Source organism: Sander vitreus, chromosome 7, assembly GCF_031162955.1.
Source record: "Sander vitreus isolate 19-12246 chromosome 7, sanVit1, whole genome shotgun sequence".
Lineage (NCBI taxonomy): Eukaryota > Metazoa > Chordata > Actinopteri > Perciformes > Percidae > Sander > Sander vitreus.
Genome location: NC_135861.1, coordinates 10,561,595 through 10,576,409, shown reverse-complemented (window position 1 = coordinate 10,576,409; position 14,815 = coordinate 10,561,595). Strand labels below are relative to the sequence as shown.

The 14,815-nt window shown below is 42.5% G+C and overlaps 1 protein-coding gene across 4 annotated transcripts in view; it reads right to left on the bottom strand.

Annotated features, from left to right (window-relative positions):
• Positions 1–3,011: 3,011 nt before the first annotated feature.
• The window catches only part of LOC144520651 (helicase ARIP4-like), an 81,118-nt gene continuing 69,314 nt past the window's right edge, over positions 3,012–14,815 (bottom strand). For all 4 annotated transcript variants that reach the window (XM_078254531.1, XM_078254532.1, XM_078254534.1 and 1 more), the window contains 15 exons: positions 13,952–14,148; positions 13,612–13,815; positions 13,318–13,456; positions 12,978–13,155; positions 12,387–12,605; positions 11,771–11,889; positions 11,406–11,530; positions 10,639–10,738; positions 10,344–10,549; positions 7,758–7,933; positions 6,937–7,133; positions 6,575–6,774; positions 6,325–6,414; positions 5,869–5,964; positions 3,012–5,472 (listed from right to left, as the gene is read on the bottom strand). In XM_078254531.1, coding sequence (XP_078110657.1) covers positions 4,373–5,472; positions 5,869–5,964; positions 6,325–6,414; positions 6,575–6,774; positions 6,937–7,133; positions 7,758–7,933; positions 10,344–10,549; positions 10,639–10,738; positions 11,406–11,530; positions 11,771–11,889; positions 12,387–12,605; positions 12,978–13,155; positions 13,318–13,456; positions 13,612–13,815; positions 13,952–14,148 — 3,346 coding nt within the window. In that variant the 3' untranslated portion in view covers positions 3,012–4,372. The remainder of the gene's footprint in view (positions 5,473–5,868; positions 5,965–6,324; positions 6,415–6,574; positions 6,775–6,936; positions 7,134–7,757; positions 7,934–10,343; positions 10,550–10,638; positions 10,739–11,405; positions 11,531–11,770; positions 11,890–12,386; positions 12,606–12,977; positions 13,156–13,317; positions 13,457–13,611; positions 13,816–13,951; positions 14,149–14,815) is intronic.

Here is a 14,815-nt window from a genome sequence, read left to right as displayed (position 1 = left end):
CAATATCTACACGAGTGCAAATAAATAGACAGAAGACAAGATCAAGTTATGTCTAGAATGTTTGAGATTCAATAATCATTTCTTTCACCTATTACGATTACCAGCTTTTCTTTAAGAAGTGCTATTTTTTTTATACCATTTTGCATGAGTAGGTATCATGTGTTTGAAATAGTGAATTGGTCTACATTGTTTTGGTTCATTTAGTGTTCAAATTTATCTCTTTTTTAAGGGATTAAAATGTTAAACATTATTGAAACTACGCAATATTAGGTTTTCATGTAAAACACTTATTGTTGATATTATATGCAGTGTGGCGTTAAAGATCAATGAACAGAATAAAGCACTGTCTGGAGCTGATTCCAGATTCTCACATTTTTATTATGAGTGCTTTATTATTATTGCAAAGGACAGAGAAAAAGACACCACCAAGTACTTCAATGGTCCAGGAACTCTAAGGAACATCGGACAAACCATCGGGCCTTTGGGTAAATTTTCTCTCTTAAATGGATTCTACAGTCTGCTTACCCTAGATTACACATTTCTTTTCCTTCAAGACACATTTACACTGTACATTACAGTGTTACAATTGAATTAATATACCATTGTTTATACTTCATAGGGTTGTGGTTGAGAGCAAATAATTATAATTACTACTACTACTACTTATACTTGTCTGTGACTGTAAAAGTGGTTCCTTTTTTTGGAAGCAGCTTAGCTGTTCCGTCACATGTTGCTCGGTTACCTGTGTGTGTTTGTGTGTGTGAGGGAGAGACATACAGGCATATACATTACATCTGCTGCTACTATCGATGTAAAGAAATTAGGAAAAGTATTTTTTAAAACATGTTTCTTTTTATTTACAAACTTCAAAAAAGCAACAACAAAAAAATAGGATCTAAAAGTAATCCAAGGTCATACACATTATCCATCGATAAACTACACAACAGGCTTTGACTAGAGCCAATCCTCAAAGACAGCAGCTTTAATCTTCTACTCGGCTAAAATTCAGACAGTCGACCGAATCGATTTGTATAAATAAATATGTAAATTCAAGTAGAAAGCTGTAAAATAAAAGAGCAGTCAGTCAGTGCAGAGCTGACAACCAAACAGGTCAACACTGAAGAAACTCGCTTTTTTTTGCCATCATAGGGATGACACAGATGGACATTTCTGATATGGCAATGAACAACAAATAAAGGAAAGAAAAGCTCTTGATTATTATTTTGTTTCTTTTCAGCTGATGAGTGGTTGGACTGCTTCAGTTTCTGACCCATTGCGAATGAGCTTCATTTACATGCAGATAAATGGCTCATATTATTAAATACTTAAGATTTGTATCCCAATTGTGAACAAACTTGTGAACAGGCAGGACATTCTGATGAATGAATCTGAGCTCATATAGATTAGAAGAAGGTTTTAACACAGCTCAGCATTACGGTTAATATCAGTGTATTCCTGATGTCCTTTTTTTGGGGGGGGGGATTTCTCATAATCAAGAGCCGATCAGAGTTATCGCAAATGGGATATGATAATTAATCGATCCTTCTACCCTGGCTATTAATGTGCACAGTAATGCACTAATTGGTTGGTCCACATGCAAGTTCACATGTACCGGGTCAGACTCGCAGATCGTCACTTTAAAAGGGGCGCTATGCAGTTTTGGCCATTTCTTCACCGTTTTGCTCGCAGGTTTCTCTATAGAGCTCCCCCTACAGCTTCGGAATAGATATTTGGCAGCTCCTATGTTTACTTGTGTCTGACTCCTCGCTCGGTCAGTCTGCCGTTTCCTCATTCTCTGTTCCTCTGACAATGCTTTCCTAGCTTTCTGCTTCTTTTTTGCTGGCTCAGCCATGACGATAGTATGAAAAACTCCATCGCTACCTTGTTAGCCGGTTCCTGAATGGGCGTATGTGTAACAGTGCCATGAAGCAATTTGTTACATCGCGAGACCTGATATCACGCCATACTTCCTGACACTGAGTTGAACAAAAGTTGCAAGGGGGGTTTTTCCGCTCACAGGCGCTAGGGGGGGAGGCGAGACCACCACCATTCAACTCGAAAAAAGTCATAAAACCATTCCAATGGCTCCGAAGCTGTTCAGTTAAGGTAAATTAAGCTAAACAAAACTGCATACTTCCCCTTTAACAACAATAGTAATATGACCATACAAATCGTACAAACAAAAGACAAGCAATAAAAGGAAACCAAGAAAAAGAACATTGTACAAAAATAAAAATGAATAAATATGCACCGTTATGAATAAATTAATTTGGTAAATTCAAACATTGTAAAAAGAAGAGAACAAAAATGAAACATAAGTAAACTAACAATTTCAGCATGAAGAACAAATACAGGAAAGAGAAAAAAAACCCAGAAAATTCTCAGTCTTTACTTGACGATGTTCCGAGTTTCATTTTCAACAAAAGAGCTGGTGGGTTTTGAAGCTCTTGCTTCAGCCATTTTGGAGGAGAACATTTTCCATTGAAGGACTGTGCAGACCGTAGTAGACCGCTTTGTGTGATCAGAGGGGCTCAATTGGAACAGCAGAGCGATGGTTTATAGTTAATTTAAAGGGAACTTGGTCACATGCTGAAAGTTTCCCAGCTTTCAACCGTTTTACAGACGTATACAGATTTGTGTCTCTTTTACAGTGCAGTACAGTGCACAGTGTTACCTGCAAGGTCATACAGAGAGATGGATATGTACTTCTCAGCTGCAGCTGTGAGGATCCTGTAGAGACAGCGCGTTTGCTGTGGTGGAGTTTTAATTCTGCTCTACATTGTTATTTAGTCTCTTAAGACACAATCCTCTTCCGTGGAGGTCTCTGATGTGCTTGTGCATTTCTCGTTTTTTTTTTCTCCATCTCTTCAATAAAAATCTGTTTCACAATGACCTCTGTTCACAAAATGAGATGAAAGAGGGAAATTAAAAAAACAGCAGAGCAGAGAGGTGGAATCTGTGTCGTCAGAACGAGTTACCAAACCGAGTCACACACGTTTCTTTTTTTCAAATTTTTAAACGATTCCTTTTGTAACCCTTGAGAAAAAACAACACACAGACACGAACACAGTAACGAGACAAGCGTAACCAAAACTTGGGGTCTGCAAGATTCATTCCTCTGGGGTTGTACGAATACATATATAGGCTTGAGTGAGTGTTTTGCATCGCTTTTCACTAGGCTACAGTAAGACTGTGGGTGAGATTCAGAGAGCCGCAGTGACCGCCTGTCTCTCTTTACCCCTTCTCTCTCACAGTTAACATTCAGAAAGATGGAGGCAAAAAGGCATTTTCTGTTGGTTGTTTCTCCGCTACGAGGAGGACACCTCACAAGAACACAGTTTTTTTTCTTCTTCTCATTTTCACCTGGCTGTCTTTAGGCAAGGCTTGTTCTTTAAAAATCAAAAGAGATTACATAAATATAAAATGCACAAAATAAGAAAAATCAGATCTTCGCACGTCTGATGCTTGAATACGAGTCTTTTCAAAAAAAGGCCTGGTTTAAAGGCATTTGATTAGGCATACATTCTTTCATTACAGTTTTAAGGTTGCAGTAATTGCCTTTAACCTCATCAAGCCTCAACCGCCTCTTCAATAATCCAAGATGATCCCGCTTCTGTAGTATTTTTTCTTCAAAAACAAAAACGTACAATACCCCCTGTCCTGGCAGTGAATTATTCTGTTCAATCAAAATGTAATTTCTTAAAGTTCAGTTTGATCTTTTTTACCTTTTCTTTTTACCATTTGAAGAAAATATTCAGTAGCAATATTTAACAACTAATGAAGAATATTTCAGTTACTGATATTTAACAAACATTTCTACCAGCTTACTTATTTTTCAAACTTTGAATTTTTTTTTTTTTTTTAAAGCAAATCCACGCTACAGTCCTCTTTTTGATTAGCTGAAAAAGCAAAAAGAGTCTTGACATTTTGCAAAGCTGCAGAACTAGAATCTCTAAAGTGAACACTACAACTAGAGGCCATTTGTGGTCACTGCAGGCCCACACTCAGCAGTTCTAAGTCCAGTGATTAGTATTTCAATGCCAGTTTTGGACAAAAACTTGGAAGTCCTCCGATTTTCATTTTCTTCTTCCCCTGGTTTCATCTTCTGACAGTCAGCATTAAGATTTGTCGCTCGGTGTCCAGTCTTTGTTCAATCCCCATTCAGACTGTTTCTCCAAGGCAGTAGAGACAAACAGAGGAAACACTTTAGCAGGGGCTCAGTTGTCAACATGTCAGTTGCCTTTCATTTTTTGTCCGTTTCCCTCACGTCCTCGGGCACAGGCCCTTTGAAGCCCGGCAAACAGGATGTCATCCCATTTTGATGATTTCTTAATTGAATCAAGCTTGCTCAAACAACCACATCATTCGTCTGTCACTGTCCCCTCACCTCAATTACATCATCGTCATCATCAGAGCTGCTGGCGCTGCTGACAATCCCGCAGTTAATCAGCACCGGGCCCCGGCAGCCCTCAGACCGGGCGGAAGGGGAAAAGGATGAAGGAGAAGATGAGGAGGAACTGGAGGCAGCAGTGGGAGGGTACTGGGAGAGGAAGCTGGCTCCAGCTGGACCAGGAGTGGCGGCTGGACCCGGCAGCCCTCCAGGGTGCATGGAGCCTGTGTAGAGACTAGCCATAGACTGACTGTAAGACAGAGGGAAGCCTGCTGGGAGCATCCCAGCCATGCCCACCATGCTGGGGCAAAGCATAAACGGCGGCAGGGCTCCTGGAACGGAACTGGCAGCTTTGACTGATGCAGAAGATGATGAGGAAGATGAGACAGCAGCCGCAGTGGTTGTTGAGCAGGACGAGGAAGAGGAGGTGGGGACTGCGCTGGCTCCGCCAAAGCTGAACAGATCTGGGTACGTGTAACTGGGGTCCCCCAGTTGAGTGTGGGGGGGCTGGAAGTAAGGCGAGCCTGCCCCCATGAAGAGCGGGTGGCCCAGTGATCCACCCAACATGCCAGGGTTGAGGCCGAGAGGAGGGAGGCCGTAGCCCCCGGTGAAGGGGAAGCCTTGTGTGGCCAGAGGGGCTGAGGAGTGTTTTCCTGCAAAGGGCTGCTTACTGGGCTGCTCATCCAGGGGCGGGGTAGAGGCTTTACGCTTGGAACCTGTTCTCAGGTCTTGGGCTGCAGTGGCGTCCATGTTGGGCTGGATTACACTAATCACAGAGGCATCATGGTGGCTCATATTTTCAGGAGCAAAACTGCTCCCACTGCTGCCATTGGTCTGAACCGGTTTGGTGGAAGGCAGGTTGTTCATGTTGTCCTCTGCTGCCCTCTCTAGCTGAGCTCCGGAGCCTGCGGTGGGACCAGCTCCAGTGCTACCCGTGTAGCGCTGCAACTCGCTGATGATCTCTGGGCCGTCAGGTGAAAGAGGGCGGGGTGCAGTCTTGAAGGGTACCTGCTGCTTCCTGTCAGGTGACAGGCAACCGTTACTGCCTTTGTTTGACACTTCCTCTGGTACAGCCTGGGAGTCTGAAAAGATGAAACAGGAGGTTAGATATTAGCTTTTGGACTGGGTTCGGTTAAATAATATCATAATGTCAATAATAGTTTGTTCCTTATATTTTTACATCTCTGCTTGTCTAACCAAGGCTCTTTAAGTCCGTGACCCCTATAGGGTCCTCAGAGTTAGTGCAGGGGGGCTGCCAAATATTAAAAAGAATTATGTTTTGGAAGTTTGTTTTTTTCAAAAATGAAAATGTCTGAAAAGATACATTAAAATAATTCTACCATTAGGCTCTACACAGTAGGCTACATGTAGTTTGGGGTCCCTACTCTGTCTCTTTTTCAGCTAAGGGGTCCTTGGCATAAAAACGTTGAAGATCTCTGCTTTAAGTAGAAGTCAGTTCTGGAAATAGATCATCCTACCTTTGGGTGGCGCTGTAGAACTCTCCCCTGCAGTCTTGGACTTATTAGCCGCTCTGATGGCAAAGATTCGACCATCAGACGACCTGATGTAAGTCCCTAAAACAGACACAGGTGAAAGAAATGATCAGTACACACATAGTTTACCCTGACCTGCTACATTAAGTGAAGGTTCTTAGAGAAGATGCTTTTGCAGCATTGGGATTGCATATAGGGTTACAACTGATGATTATTTTCATTAATAATCTGCAGACTATTTTCTCCATTAATTGATTCATCGGTTTGTCGGAACAACAGTCCAAAACCCAAAGATATTCAGTAGTTTAGTGTCATGTGTAATGGGGGAAAAAAAACTGCTAATTGTCACATTTGAAAAGGTAGAACAAGCAAAGATTTAAACGATTAAGTGATTATAGTGGCAAACATGCAAATGTTTTCAAGAGTAAAGAGTTATTGTACCTTTGGTGCCCCTGATGATGTGGATGCTCTCTCCAGCAGTGATCCTGGCCTGGACATCTTTTGAGCTGTTGGTGCCTGGAATCACGATGTCTGAAAGAGACCAAGAAAGACTTTTACCAGGAGTAGATAGAAACATCAACTATTCCTCATCCAATGCCATGGCGAGTAGAGGATTCTTGAGGGGGAAAAAGCATTCATAGAATGAAGACAAAGTAAAAGACAAGATCAAATACATGCACAGTTTGCCTACCAGTAGTGGTGACGATCCTCTGTACAAACACCCCGGCTTTTTGCAGGCAGTTGATAGGAAAACCTCCGAGGCTGGATCCTGACGAGTCATTGCCTGGGTCAGAGCCTGCAGACGCCTGACGGGGCGTCATGGGAACTGGAGTTGACTGGACTGGCCGGACACTGGCCCCGGGCTTCTCTTCAGTACGCGGAGGTGGTCGCCTGAGCAGAGTTATTTATTTATTTAAATATTAGTTCATTAGTTGTTGTGTTCATAAAACCAGGTTTAAATGTTGCTAATCAATTCATAATGAAAGCTTCTTCTTTTTTTATTCAGAGAGTATCTATATATAGTATATTTTGTTGCTGCTGTAAGTCACTGACCAGTTCCTCTGACTGAAGGCGGGGATGTTAGTGAGGCTCTGGTCACTGGCAGGGTAGTAGTGAGCGTAGGAAGGGCGGGTGTATGGCACAGACGCCCTCTTCTCCTCTTCGTAACCTTTCTTTGCTGCTTTCTTCTCAGCCTTGCTCAGCTTCAGCTCCCTGCGGTCTATCAGCAGCGACTCGTGGGGGAATGGTTGCTGGAAGGTAGAATGAAGAAAAATATGTAAGAGAAGCAGAGGAGCTTATTGGAATTTAGAATGCAAACATCTCAGTGAATACAAGTGGAAATAAAGTCAATTATTATAAGTAAATGGAATTTGTCCTTGCTCATACCAGTGAATTAGCTGCAATTAAACACATAAAAGGTTCCAAATGAGAGATTCTTAGCCTCACGAAGCAAACTTAAAATCTTGTGAGCTCAGTTTTTGCTGTCAGAGTTTAGTCTGGAAAACTAATTATGAGGTGAATTACCACCTTTCAAACTGCAGAACCTCATGAGCTATTTAAAAACAGTGTTAAAAATATAAAGCAAAGTGTGACTGCAACTGCTTGGCGTAGTTCTCACCTCAGATTTATTCAACAAATGGATTTCGATGGATAATTAATGAGAAGTTTGACAAGTCTTGACATTTCCATTGCCACAGAATAGCAAGTGACTTATTGAATAAGCAGAGGACTGCCAGTCATCTCTTGGACAGCCTACTTGAAAAATAAACTTCACCACAATTAATAATGCAAAAACTGTATGCAGGGCCACACACACGTGCTTCTTTTAAAGCACCTGTAGGCATTTAGCGACAGTGTCTCCTCCATTCATGTACCTTAGTAACCTGGTGAGGATAGATGAGCAGAGCCTTCCTGAGGACGCTCTCCATGCTGTCGTGGGGCTGCAGCTGGACCTGTGACGGGTCCGGCTCCTCCTCCACGAAGTGAAGGAGAGACTCCACTTCCCTCTTGGTGAAGTTCAGCACAGGGTTCAGGTCATCCACCACCCGGTCTAATGGAGGGAAGGAGAGAGAAAAAGGAAGGGTCCAGAGGAGAGGGATGTTTGGACAGAGAGGAGGAGAAAGGAAATGATGGGAGTTCAAAAGAGAGCAAATTGTAAAAAAAAAAAACTACTGTTGACCAGAAAAAAGCTGATTTCCTACAGCTCTCCAAAGCATAAGCGGCCTCAATCTGTTTTGCCAGTCAAAGCTTACAGCAAACACTTGAGACCGTTTACTGTGTCAGACAAGACCCTCTTGGCACAAGAACTCTGGTTTCAACACAAAGCTGACTATTTAGTTTTTCTTTTTTTTTTTTTTTTGGTCTGTCTGCTGGGTGTTCACACAGAAGAGCCTGGACTGGGTTTTGACAGAGTCTGATTACTGACAGATGTTTGACAGTGCTGTCAGCTGAAGGCAGTAATATTTACTATACGAGTTATTCATGAAAGAAAAGACGGGGTACACAATATTTGTATATCCATGAAGAAATTTAATTTAAGCTTATTGTGTTTTAATATGTTTTCTATTTTCCATTCTGATCGGTTTTGTATGTTGTTCAGTTCCTTTTTTCTTCTTCCTCCCTTCCCCTCACTTTATTTCTGCGTTGGTTCGTGTAGTGTGATTGTGCTGCCATTTCGGCCGGGATTCTCAGGACGTCAAATAGAAAATAAAAAAATAGAACCAATGTTGCAAAAATGTACCGAAAAGCATTTAATGTACCAAAAAGAAGTTATTGAAATTGAATAATGCTTTTCCCAATCTGTAAGGAATAAGACTATTTTACAAATGCCCACAAACTCTACCACTCCATGACAATGTTAAGGAAAAACTCAGGAGCAGCACAACTCATTTCACATTATGTGAAGAAGGTTTGGGAGACCTTGAGGACTTACACAGGAGCATTTAATGAACACTCAATTGAGGAGACAATTAAGCAGGCAGTACAGTATAACCACGGTGTGTTACTGTGCAGTGCCGTCCCAACTCTCTGAAATTCCTCTCTTCCTGAAGGTGTATTTAAACTCATGCTGGAGGCGTTATGTTTAGCTGAACCTTTAAGGTAAACAAAGATATTGCAGGCGCCTAAACAGATATGCTAAAGCCTATTCAAGCCCCTCTCTCTCTCTCTGGGAAGTATGCTAAAGTGTGGCTGGTCCACCGACCTCCAAAAGGAGACAGTCCTGAGACAAAACATTCCCTTATCATATAGCTGCCTAGATTCCCTTAATCTGTAGAGAGACAACGTAACTATATAGAACAGGTTTGGTTATAAGAGACTGGCCGAATATTCTCGTCCCCTGACCTGTGACCTATGAATGACCTGATGTTGTCTAAGCTTTCCCTTTTTCTCATCATACCACAACATGGTGTTTCTGAAAAGCCTACCACAGAAAACAACTCTACATTAGATTCATTCTCTGCTAGTCTATATCCTCGACATTCCACTTCCGGGATTCCAGTGGAAATTCACGCGATTTCACTCATTCAGGCCAGATATCCGTTGCCTTGGGCTTCCGTTGTGTCGGCATATTAAACTCTGGTCGATATATGAGGACTATGGTTAAAGGTCCCATGACATGGTGCTCTTTGGATGCATTTATATAGGCCTTAGTGGTCCCCTAATACTGTATCTGAAGTCTCTTTCCCGAAATTCAGCCTTGGTGCAGAATTACATCCACTAGAGCCAATCCCACAATGAGCTTTCCTTAGTATGTGCCATTTCTGTGTCTGTAGCTATTGAGGAGGAGAGAGGGGGGGCAAGGTGGAGAGTGGGGGTGTGGCCTTGACTAACTGCCACTTTGCTCGTTTGAAAGCCATGATGTCTCTCTCTCATGGGGGAGCCAAATTCTCTGGGCGGGCAAAGCAGAGAAAGGGGAGGTAACCTTTCCTCTTACGACAACATAAGGAGCAAGATTCCAGATCGGCCCATCTGAGCTTTCATTTTCTCAAAGGCAGAGCAGGATACCCAGGGCTCGGTTTACACCCATCGCCTTTTCTAGCCACTAGGGGGCCATAGGCAGGCTGGGGGAACTCATATTAATGTTAAAAAACATCAAAGTGAAATTTTCATGCCATGGGACCTTTAACATTTTCTCAGATCTCTGCAGGGTGAATGGAGACAGCTAGCTAGACCATCTGTCCAATCTGAGTTTTCTGTTGCACGACTAAAACAACCTTTGAACGAACACATGTTCCACCAAAACAAGTTCCTTCCGAGGCCATTTTGCAGCAGCACCGCGGCTTTTCCTGGTGCTAGGCGCCGCCCAAGACGATTGTGATTGGTTTAAAGAAATGCCAATAGACCGGAGCATGTTTTTCTCCAATCCCGGAATGCTGTGTGGACTAGCCAGACCCTGGCAAAGCAAGACTAATTCTCGCCTAAATATTCAAACAAAGTCATCAATGCCTTCTCCGACTCACCTGACATGCCCTGTTTGGAGATCTGACGGTCATAGATCTTCTTCTCCAGCGTGAAGTCGCAAACCAGCCGGTAGATATGACATGGCTTCCTCTGCCCGTAGCGATAGACGCGGCACACGGCTTGGGCATCATGGCATGGGTTCCAGGAGGCATCAAACACCACCACACGGTTCGCCCCAATCAGGTTTACGCCCAGACAACCAGCCCTGAGGGTTATGTTTCTTATTGTCATATAATGTCCCGACCTTTCACACCCATTTTCTCTCAATAATATTACTGTTATTGTGCGTTTTACCTGGTTGACAGCAGGAAGACCCATGCTGAAGTGTTGGATGGATCATTGAACTGGTTTATCAGTCTCTCTCTCTCTGAGGCCGCTGTACTCCCATCCAGTCCTTCAAAACATCACACAACCAATGGAGAGTTAGAAGAGTCCTGACAAACTGGGTGGCTTCACTATATAGTGCAATTGTATCCCTGGGGATTTGATTCTCCTCCTGCTATTATATATAATCTAGAGGTAAAATTAAACAACTGTGTGCAGAGGACACAAGTTCAGAATAAAGAAAACATTCGTGCAAAATAAGATACCCATGCACATAGTTAAACTCAATTCACCTTTACTAGGTTGACAAAGTGACTTTGTGGATACAGCTCCTATTTATTGAAATATCTCTGAAATACACAAACAGGAACTCTACAATGAATTCCTTTCTGTGCCTGTGGAAAACCATAAATCAAAGTCTGTTATCAAGAAACACCAGGAGATGGCAGCACTCATTGTAAGTCAATTAGAGGAGCAGTACCACTGCACACCCAAACTACTGTAGTCAGAAATACAGTCAAGAAAAACAACAGATTTATGAGAATGTACCATTAGTTAAGCTTGGTGGACAGAAAAACTGAGTTAGTAAACTGTACAGAATATTCAGACCATGTTCCATTGACCTACACCTGTGTCACCTGTCACTGGGCCTTAATAGGTTTCTAGTTTGGGATATTTATTGGACCAAATACTGAACAAGGAAAAACATCTTTAAATCATAATTACTGATCACTTACTATAGTAGTTGAGGTTGCGGACCCAGTTCTGGTTGGGTCTGTCTCTGCTCGACGTGTTGGGCAAAGGAGGCACTGGTCTCTTAGCCAGAAAATCCTCAATCACCGTCAGTGTGGACAGACTCTGACTGCAGGAGAAAGACAAATGGCAGAATTAGGGCTTGGATCACATGCCGGAAGCTTCAGTAACGTAAAGTGGAATTTAACCAAATCAGAAAATAAAAGCTGAGGTTAGGTTCCCACTTAGTAATTTGTTTAGCTACAGTTAGTTTTTGTTTATTTGGTATATCACATGAGTGTAGAAATAACTGAGAAAAAAAATAATTGATAAAAATCCAGGTGAAGCGCTTGTGTGTCTGATCTCGTACCTGAAGACGAGGATTTTGTCTCCCTTCCTGACGCTCTCCTCTATCAGATGGAACAGCAGCACCATTTTTGCGGAGTTTTCCAGGAGGCCGGGCTTGTAGCCATACATGATGTCCTTTGCCTGGTCATGCGAAGAGATAGACTGTTAAAATGTACTGTACTATTAAAAATCCCCTTTACATTCGTAAACCTTTACAGACATAAAGGAAGTGAGGTTAAATTGCTTATAAGCGAGGAGAGGCAACAAACAAAGAAGTGAATTCTACTGAAGTGCTTAACTTCGCACTATTCAATGCAACATATATTGTGGGATTTAACTTGTTCTAAGTGTTTTGATACGAAACAATTGCCTCATGATGTCTTAAAGAAGCATACCATGCACGATTGAGCATCTATTTGTAGTTTTCTTCATTATACTGTGGGTGGCAGCACTGAACTGACAGCAGCATCTCAGTAAGGGGGAACATAATGTTCCGTTTACGACCCGACTGAGATTTCGGTTGAAAGCATTGGCGGCATTCTTAAAAAAAAACAATGCATTATGCAGGTTTATGTTAAAGGTAGCAAACGTATTAAATTAGTTGTAAAACTCTTTTGTATCTGAGTCTTTTGACATACCCATTCGTAAGTGATGACCTGATTGGCTTTCTCCTGTAGCTGGTTGAGACTCAGTCCACCAATGGGGTTAGGGTTTTCCAGGCGCTTGGACTTTTGATTGGGTGCAGTTGGACATCGGGCGGGACCTGTGGAAGTGATTTCATCAAGGTCCAAGTCCTGGTCACTGGCCAGGTTTTCCTTCTGTAAGGCCTCGTACAGCACGTCTGGATGGTTCCAAATCTGAAGAATTACAGGAGGTCAGCGGTGTGAAAACACTCAAGGCAGCAATCACTGGATTTGCCAAGTATGATAAATATACAGGAATGTATCTTGGTGCAGAGGCCTGTTGACTTAGATGGTTACTTGTGCAACAGTATTACGTACGGCAGGGACTCAGACAGAGCAAGAAGACATTTGTAGAAGTAATTTCAATGTTTATACTGTACTTGCAGATAAAATGACTCTGAAATGTGTGGCTCTGATTATTTAAATCATTAGATAAATAATTATCATTTGTACCTATTGCAAATTTTGAAGACATCTACCATAGATGTTAAATAAAAGGTCCTTTTGAATCTAGGTAGCGTTCCACACACATGCCCTCCTCCTCACCTTGCAGCAGACGCAGAAAGCCTTCAGTGGGTTGAGGCTGAGCCAGCCGGAGTTTCCTGCCTCTCTGAAGCGGTTCATGAACTCTGTGTAGAGCGCCCTCTGCAGGGGAGACAGACGCACCAGGATCACATGTTCCTCTTTAGAGGGCAGCTGGTCTTTCAGGACGTCATGACCTCGCCTGGAATAAACACACGTACAATATTTAGTAAAATATTACTTAAAATGAAGAATAGGTGGCAAAATGTCAGGTTTAAGACAGCCAAATGTCAATAGAACATTTGTATTCTCTATTAAATCTTTAAGGGACCTAGTTGTTGATTTATATAGGCAGCTGTCTCACCTCTGTACGAAGCCTTCCAGCAGGCTGTGCAGGACGTGGCTCCTGTACCTCATCAACCGGACGTCCTGAGGCGTGCTGTCCACACACTGCCCGTTAAGAATGGGACGCTCAAACATGTTACTGAATTCCTGGCGTGTACCTGAGATACATAAAGGAAATAAAAACTGTAGTGAGAAGATTAACAGGAAAACAAGCGATCAAATCAGTCTTCTGATGACCAACATCTCCATTCTAATCTCAGGGAGCATTTAGTAAAAACATTTCCTGAAACAAAACGCTGATCTTGCCCCATACCTAGGAAGTCGGGTCGGACAAAGTCGACCATGCACCAGTACTCGATGAGGTTGTTCTGGAGCGGATAGCCAGTCAGCACCACGCGGCGTCGGGTTCGGATGTTCTTCAGAGCCTGCGATGTGCTAGCGTGGCAGTTCTTGATGCGATGGCCTTCGTCACAGATGACCACGTCTGGACCAGGCCGGGCCAAGGCTCTCTCGATACCTGGAGGAGAGGAGAATGAGCAAAAATACCTTCAATGATATTCCACCCTGGTGCTTTAAAAAGTAGCATATATTAAAAAGATTTTGCCCATATTTCCCCTCCATTTTCTACTCCTCTTTGTTCCCTCCTCTCCCACCTTTGAGCAGTTCCTGCTGCCGGTCCTCTTCATCCAGGTCGATGACCACTGGCCCCGCTGTTTTCTTGGTCTTCTTTTTCCTCCCAGCCACAAAGCTCTTCTTCAGCGACAGGAGGCGGTACATCTCGTAGCCCATCAGTAGCACCCCTCCGTCCCGAGCCCAGTCCTCCACCACCTTGGCTCTGGTAGTTGTGTTCCTAGGTAAGGTAAGAAAAAGGTAAATAAAGTTACTGCTTGGGTTTCTTGAAATACCTTAATTTTGGATTTTACACATTTCTTAGTATATTTTGAATCACTGGTCCATTTGCACATAATGAACACCACCCTCTCCTTGTTTGTGCTCTCCAAAAGCAATACAGAAAGTTGTACAAAACGTAAAAGTACATACAATTATTAGAACTGAATAAACCAGCCCAGTGGCACACAATGTAAAATGCAGTGTTGGAGCGGTTTGCTCTCTCAGTGATCAGGCTTACAAGATTATATTGTATTAAAGAGAGAAAACCAGAATAAATAGTATTGTAATCAATCATCTAATTGTGATAAAATACCAATTCATTATGAATAATAACAATTTCAGAGTAGTGCTTGAACAGCAGGAACAAATGCTTGCTAATTTTGTTCATTTTTAACTGAACTGAGACAGAATGAGGCTACGGTGTCACTCTCAGACATGGCTGTTTAATGAGAATTGTACACTCATTTTGCAACACACACACACACACACACACACACACACACACACACACACACACACACACACACACAAAAAATTCATAAAAAGTATGGGTAAGTAAGCAGGTAGGTGAAAGGATTCAGGCTTTACACAGGAAGAGCTTAAAAACAAACAAAATGCTCTTGTTC